This window comes from Parasteatoda tepidariorum, chromosome 8, assembly GCF_982258835.1.
Source record: "Parasteatoda tepidariorum strain Cologne lab strain chromosome 8, Ptep-v5.0, whole genome shotgun sequence".
Classification (NCBI taxonomy): domain Eukaryota; kingdom Metazoa; phylum Arthropoda; class Arachnida; order Araneae; family Theridiidae; genus Parasteatoda; species Parasteatoda tepidariorum.
Genome location: NC_141762.1, coordinates 70,632,032 through 70,640,391, shown reverse-complemented (window position 1 = coordinate 70,640,391; position 8,360 = coordinate 70,632,032). Strand labels below are relative to the sequence as shown.

The window sequence follows — 8,360 nt, the reverse complement described above, 5'->3', positions numbered from 1 at the left end:
TAAGTATAATCTGCTATGTTGTTGCCTTCAACATAGGATCTTATAAATCTGGCTGTTTCCTCATTTTTTGGTTTAATTACCATACTATCATGACTGTTTTTGCATACATATTCCCTAATATTATTTTCTTTCATATCTTTTGTGAATTTTTCATAGTCAAAGTTTTCATCTCTTACAATTAGAGGTGGATTTTTGACAGTTTTCTTTGGGGCTTGAAAATCAATTTCATTTACTTCAATTTCGTTACTGTTATTTTCTTCATTTATATTTTGTTGCATATCATCAGTAGCTAGTCGTTTATTCTCGCTGGAGCTATCCTTGACTGGGGAAGCTTTCCTTTTTTCCTTTAAATTTGTTATTATTATTTGCTTGATTTAGCTGTTCAGTTTCCATAGTGACATTATTTTCTATATCTATTTCTTCAATTTCTAGGGGGCTGAAGTTCTATTATGAATTGGGATTTCCATATCTCTCTGGTATGTGGTTTTAGAATTTGGGAATGGGGGTTTATAATTTTTACTATTTAAGCTATTTTTTGTTTTGGGTTTACTCCATTCTCGGCCTGACCCATTTTCCTTTATATGCCAAGATACCTCAAGTCTTAGTTTGTTTATTTCATCTCCTAGTTTAGTCATCTCTCCTACTAGTCTTTCAATATAGCAATGTTGGACTAGAATTGTATTTCTGACGTCTCTATCCTCAATATTTGGGACAATGTATAAATTGATCCTATCACAGCTATCCTTTAGTTGATCCATCGTCAGGTTATTATCGTAGGGGTCCTGAACAATTATTGTTTCCATGTTGGGGCCAGAGATATGATTTACTTTGCCACTCCTAACCGTGTTGGGTGCTACAAGGCTCCCAGACGGTCCGTACAGTTCCGGCGTAGCCATCCCTGTCGGTGCCGTAAGGGTGCCAGGTAGCCCCACATCTCGTGGCTGTCGCCTAGCCATGTCCCCCGTTTCCCTGTCTAAGAGCTCTGAAAAGAGCTGGGGTGAACGGGTGGACGCGAGATGTAAAGAATCAACAAGCGGGGTGCCCGACCGTCCGGGGGGTCTGGCTCCAGCGACACTCGGACTGTCCTGCGCCTACAGACTCGTCGTCGTTTTCGTTATCCATATAACCGGTTTGAGAAGCAACCTCTCTCAACCGTGGCTGAAGTCGGAATGAGAGCACGCTCCTATGCCTATGCCTATAGCAGATGTTTATCTAAGTACCGGCCCCGTTACGGGCCCTAACTCATTCATCTCGATGGGAAGTAAATAAAAGTGCCGAGGCAATTCTGAGGTGGGAGTAGAAATGTAAGTCCATAGTTGGTGTAGGCCTGAGTTGCACTGAAGAAAGTCATCATTGGGAAAGGGAGTTCCCCTGGAGAAGTGATTGAAGAAGGCTGGGTGTCTCCTGGTTTTTCAGAAGTTCTTGAAATTATTTCATTAGAGTAACCAGTCGATGCGCTGAGGAAGCTGTGGTTTTGGCTTTGTTGATGGGTCTTTTTCTCCTGGGGCGGGCCTCGCACCCAGAGAAGTTCGAGGTATGATCTTTACTGAAGTTGCAGCAGGTGGCTGGTGTGTCCTTGCTTTTAGTACACTGGAAAGAGAAGTGCCCACCGGCACATTTCATGCATCTTGGATTGGCAGTGCAGGTACGCTGAGAGTGACCGAAGTCTTGACATCTAAAACACTGTAGCGGCCCCCGGCACCTCTAAACTTCTCCACACTGATCGGAATGTCCTTAATGGTTTCAATGTGGTAGATCTTCGTGTAGTTTCCTATTTCAGGCAGAATGATGAGGAAAAGTGGGAGTGGCCTATAGGCCCCGCCCACTCTCTTCTTGAAATGCACTACTTTCAGGATTTCTAAGTTTTGTTTCCCTAATTCAAGGGAAAGCAAGTCCTTATTAAAGTCCACAGGAAGCCCTCGGATGAGAACTTTTACGTTCTTGGATGGTTGAGCACTCTGTACACTTGTGGGTTGCTCAGGAACTTTATTTGTACTCTCCTCAGAAGTTTCCATTGGGTCTGAAGTGGAATACACCGGTGGAGTTGGAGGATCAGAAGAAGGGTTAGTAGGCTTTGTTGGGTCTACATCAGTTGATTTCTTCTTCTTTTTCCTCTTTCTCCTTTTGGTGTTAGATTCCGCAGGATTTACTGACTCAGAGGCCGAAACCTCTACAATCTGTTCCTCCTTTTGTGGAGTTGGTAAGCTGGGAGTATTTTCGGTTTGAAGATCCATCAATTCGGAGGCTACTTCGTTTGACTTGGTTGATTCGGGGACAGGAATGGGATTACCCGAGTAGTAAGGTCTCGTAGCTTCTACGGGAACAATGAAATTCCGGATAGCTTCACAGCCGTTTCCATTTAAATACGGCCTGATGAAATGTCCGGTTCTGGTTTCATAGATCTCACCAGGTTTGGCATCCGGTTTCTTGTAATCAGGATAGAGAATCGGAGCACGACCAGTAGGCTGTGACGGTGTGGCAGACATAGTCTTACCGCCCTGTCCAAATCTTCGAGCATGCATGATCGTACAGAGCGAGACAGAAAACGTCCGCCCTCTGCGAAGGCTTGAACTGGAATGTGGTAATGAAAATGCGAGAGCACGCTCACAGCACGCACTCGTTTAAATACTCTGCCAAAACCACCACCGCTGCCACCACCACAAAACTCACGAGGAGAAATAATTTTAAAATAATATTATTGCCTTAACAATAATTGAAAAATAATTAAAAAAGAAAAAAAAAGAGAGAGAGAAATAACTGGTACATACGCGTGAAACATCTTAATGATCATTTAACAAAGTTTTAAAAATTTTATTTATCATAATATATTAAATTAGTAGAAACAAAAAAAAAACGTGAACTGAATTAACTCAAAATAACATTAAAAGCTTGTTCTGGATCTTTACAACCCAACAGTAGAACTGATGCTGCCATCTGTCTGAAAAAGAAACTAACTTAACAAATGTTTAAAAGGAAACTGAAACTTGTTCACTATATTAACTAGAAATATAGTTAAATATATTTTAAGAAGAAAAGTTAATAGCCAAATAAATTCAATAAAATTACATATCTAAAAAAACTGAATTTTTAAAGAAAGTAAAAATATTAAAGTTTATCTAAAACAAAAGAATTTAAAAAGTTAAAGGTTAACAAAAACATGTCGAATTTATGAATTCTACACAATATGTCTAAGTATACGACTGATGAGACCGTCTTTTCTGTAAAAAAGAAAGGCCCAATGACTCGGTCTTGCATTATCCTTTGAGATTAATCAAAAACCAAACAGAAACAGATATCAAGGGAAGAAAATTGCGTAAAAGGGAGAAAATTGCGATTTCAGGAAAATAATAATAATAATAAAGTTATACAGGGTAATAATGTTTCGTAAAAATAACCGCCAACGACAACCGCAATTCTTTAAAGGTCTTATTTTTTTTATTATCTTCTAACTGCATAACTTCATTACTGAAAAATAAATAAATATTCGGTAACATAAAACTTTTAATCCTGTAAAAAGAAATAAAACTTTTTAGTTCAACAATACTTATTATCAAATATTTGTATTGTGTTACAGAAATATGGAAGTTATCGGATATGTGCTAACACAGTGTATTCCGTAATCACCACCCTTAATATATGTTTTTAAAGGCCTTGTCATAAATGAAGCTACAAATTCATGTAAAATCTTACCAAAATATGCCACATTCATACTGAGAAAGTTGAGATTAAGGACGCCAGAACAAGTTTTATAATCAAAGAAAACTTTAAAGTGTTTCCAATGATGACTCTTTTTTTCCATGTGTAATCAAACAGATTTTGTTATTTCGAATTTTGCCTGCTTCTCTAATGATTTGCCAAATTTGGATAACGTTTTTATTTTTTTATTTTAATTTCTTGAGTTTCAATTTGCAACAGTTTTTACTACACTTTTGATCAGGATTCTAAAAATATATATTTACGGTGGTGATTACAGAATTTCCAAAATATGCACTGCATATATATTCTATATTATGCATTGCAAAATATGCATTGTTTAAAGTGAATATAAAGTAATACGTAAAAAAGTAAAAATATACCAAATACTGAATGTGCAAAATTAATTACTTGACTTAAAAGGTGTAATTAAACTTCATTAAATGGGTAGAAGGCTTAATTAATATTTCAGAATTATCAATCAAGTTGTAACCAAATTAGAGGTCTTGAAGATAAATTAAAGAGTATTCAAAGTTAAAAAGAAAAACAAGTTTAAAATTAAATCTAAAGCACATAAATTAAAAAACTGCAAATTAGTTAAATCTATTTAAGTAGCTTCGAAATTTAAGTAAAATTATATTAAGCAAATAAAAAAATCGATAAATATACATAAAATATAAGTTATTGATATTAACATAAAAGTCGTAAGTAAGCTTCAATTGTTGTTGGGAGTCTTAATTGTTTTACCCCCCTCGGCCATAATCCTGAATCCATTAAGGAGTATCTTATAGCACATCGACTTAAGTGTTGCAGTGATCTCGGGGTTACTGAACCAATGGCCATTTCAGGCAGTTCTTGAATATACAACTGGCAGCAAAAATTAATGTGGTCTAAACAGTGTTGAGGACAATTTTCAGTCGGATTCCTCTTTTCAAAAAGATTTGTGATTTCTTGGATTCGGATATAAGGTACACTATATACTCGCCAAACATCTTTGAAACAGCACATCATATTCAATCTCACTCGTTTTAAAGGTGATACCACTAGCTTCAACAGAAACAGTATCACTTCGTTTATCAAGTGTCCTCTGTGATGAAGGAATTTGTTCGTAATCCTGAAAGGCGATGCTTCGCAAAAGATGCTGTTGTGAGCAGTACAGTAATGAGTTTTAAAAATTTCACCAATCAGTTTAATGTGATCACATCCGAATCCTTGGTGTAAAAGCATCCTAGAACAAAAATGTAATTAAAATTAACAATTAAATAAAATAATGATTTCCTTTTTTTTACAATATTTATTTATTTATTTATTTATTTATTTATTTTTTGCAGTGACAGTTTTATTTGTACGAAATTTTTTATTGGTAGAAATTAATATATGAATAAATAAAATAAAAACGCAAATGAATAAATAAAGCTTAAAATGTATTACTCATAAAATTTCAAATATATAAAGACAAAAGTATAGCGTATTTCTCATAAAATTTTTATGTAGTATTTAAAGAATAAAGTTGCGAGTAAAAAAATAGATAGTAAAAATTAGTTCAGGGAACAAGACATTCCCTTATACTTAAATTATCTAAAAAGGGATCGATCATATTGTAGGGTATCTACCACTACAAAATTACAATTATAATTCACTAGTATATAAGACGTGTTAACTCGATTCTATGATGGGGTACCTTTTCATAGATGGCGGTTGACATGGTCTGTAACTACTATCTACACATTGGTGACCCGGACGTAATGTGAACACGCCTATCTTGGCAGTAACGCCCACTTTGACATGAACACGCCTATCCTGACAGTAACGCCCACTTCGATCTGAAAATGCCTACTTCGATAGATGGTCCACATTGAACAGTTGACTTACTACTTGTGACTGTGATATTATCCACCTCCTCGCACTGTTGCTACTCAGTCTCGTCTCCTCTCGATCACGCATAACGTCGGCTTGCACACACTCGACTGCTAACGGCAACACAGGGGCGACTACGACCGTGAAGTTAATACACCTCTCACATTCAGCACTTAAAAAATACGGTGATCTTAATTCAGCTCTCCCGGCTTCTCACAAAAACAACAATCAATCAACTAGTGGTATCCGTTAATCGAGTTCTATCACACATATAATTTTGGTGAGGGAGTATTGTAGGGTATCTACCACTACAAAATTAAAATTACAATTCACTTGTATATAAGACGTGTTAACTCGATTCTATGATGGGGTACCTTTTCATAGATGACGGTTGACATGGTCTGTAACTACTATCCCCACAATATTATCAAATACTAAGCTGAAACTTATGCATTTCTGTAATAGCATTGGTTTCTTCAAATTTGTTTATTCGTGTATGAATATTTTTCTAAATCTGGTCACTTGATGCACTTAAACTATATTTTTATGTTAAGAACAATTTAAACTATATTTAAATGATTTTTTGATGCTCGATAATTAAAAATTTGATAGATTTCAATTCAAAATTAAGATTTTTTTTAAATTTTTCTTTTTAGTTGTTCTTTCTTCTTTTGTTTTCTTTATATATATATATATATATATATATATATATATATATATATATATATATATATATATATATATATATATTTCAAATGTTTTATCCAGCACTAGAGGCAATGATGAGGGGAATGCTTCAACGATCACAGTCTAAGAAAACATTTAATATGATCGAATGATTCGTTCTGAGAAATAACAACATAATTACATTCTATACATTACGGAAGTGACTATGAAAAATAAAACACCGTTCAGGGATCTGTATTCTAAATACTACAAGATCTTAATTTAAGCAACAATAATAATAATTTTTTTATAAATCATGTCTCATGTTCTGGAAAAATACCTTTTTCATATTTAATATAATTTTACCAGTAGTTTTCCAACAATAAGTTCCAAACACTGAACGTTATTTTAAGATTAACATGTATATTACATTACTTAGATAATAAAATAAGTAATATTAATTAATAGTCTCATTATATGTAATATAAATTTTATTTATTTTTAAATATATTCCGATTCTGCATAATAAGGCTATTTATTTATTTATTTTTATTCTAAATAGAAATTTTTAATTATAAATTTTTTAATTACAAATATTTTAATTACAAATATTTTAATCACAAATATTTTAATTACAAATATTTTAATTAGCAAATATCGACATTTTTATTTGTTGCGTCTTCAAATTTATGTCATCATATTGACTTAACTTTGCTTGAACACATGGCACAAACAAACTAATGAATTAATGTTCAATTAGATTGAATGAATTAGACATTATTGATTAAATGAGTACGACATTAATTCAACTTTCAATAATTATACTTGTACATACGTGTAGTTAAAGCTTAGAACAAATTTTAATTAATTTAATCCTCAGATTAAATTTTACTATCGATTAAATATCCTCTTATAAAAAGGAATATTCGATATAATACGGCAATTTTTATAATTAAAAATATCTTATTTTTATACGAATTTTGACATTTTTGCGTATGTAATCAAATTTGTACTATCGAATATATTTAATTTCACATGAATTCAAGACACTAAATAATTTATCTATTTATATTAAGTAAACTCAAGTTGAATTAATAATTTAATTAAACATTGATTGGACAACTGCACACTCATAACTAAAGCATAGAACAAACGCTCACTTTTAGATTAGTTGAATTATGTCAACTATTTCTACTAAAATAATTCTTAATGATTTCTATTATCTTTATAAATTTAAAATTAATTTGAACATCGAAAAAATAGCTTTTTTAAAAATTATAACTTTTACTTACCAACATGATTTACAACGATCTTCAAATTCGCATTCAAGTTGTGCTATTTCATATTTGCTGTAAAGCAATCGACGAAATGTTCGTCTTCTGCCAAGTAACGTATAACAAATTAAAGAGCTTATTGAAACTGTTATTCTGTTTCCTTGATGCAGTTCTAAACCTAATAAGGGCATGTTAAGGAATAATACTAATATTCTTATTTGACAAAATGTGTATGTTCTTTTAAAGGTAAGAAAATCTAAATAAGACACCTCTAAAAAATAATTCACTAGAAACAAATTTATTGCTAAGATATCGTCTGCATTTTAATTTTTAAAAAAATTAATTAATATTATCAAATATCGTCTGATTCTTGAAATAATTTTTAAAGAAGTTTTAATTTTGAAATGACCTTTTTATATCATTTGGATCTGGATCGTTATTTATTTATTTATTTTTATATTTATATACATGTTATTGTCTTTAAAACACTGTTACATACCAAAATCCTTTTTTTTTTAAATCACTTTTTTGTTCTTCTGATCTCAGAAACCCGTAAGTTATGTACTTACAGCGAAGAATATACATAGGGAAAGAAAGTTAGCTTCCGTATGCATAATGTAAACCAGTCCCCCATGAATTAGTGTGGTTATTGATGGAAAAAACAACATTTACGGGTACAAAAGCTTGACAACAAAATTCACGCTCCCCTCCTCCTAACCACTAGTGGAGTTGGGGAGGAGAAGAAAAATTCCTTTTACATTTATTATTGCTCTGCATTCTTACTCATGATAAACGCTACTGTACTCTTAATAAAGATATTCCTTTGAGAATGCATTTATATCATGTTGATTAAATCTGTTACCACATTTT

The 8,360-nt window shown here is 32.7% G+C and overlaps 1 protein-coding gene across 1 annotated transcript; it reads right to left on the bottom strand.

The window, feature by feature from the left end:
• Positions 1-4,064: 4,064 nt before the first annotated feature.
• Positions 4,065-7,749, bottom strand: LOC147806288 (uncharacterized). Its single transcript, XM_087149443.1, has 2 exons — positions 7,509-7,749; positions 4,065-4,921 (listed from the first exon to the last, which is right to left on the bottom strand). Exons 1-2 carry the CDS (start codon positions 7,679-7,681, stop codon positions 4,384-4,386), a joined length of 711 nt encoding a protein of 236 aa, XP_087005569.1. The 5' UTR covers positions 7,682-7,749; the 3' UTR covers positions 4,065-4,383.
• Positions 7,750-8,360: the final 611 nt, after the last annotated feature.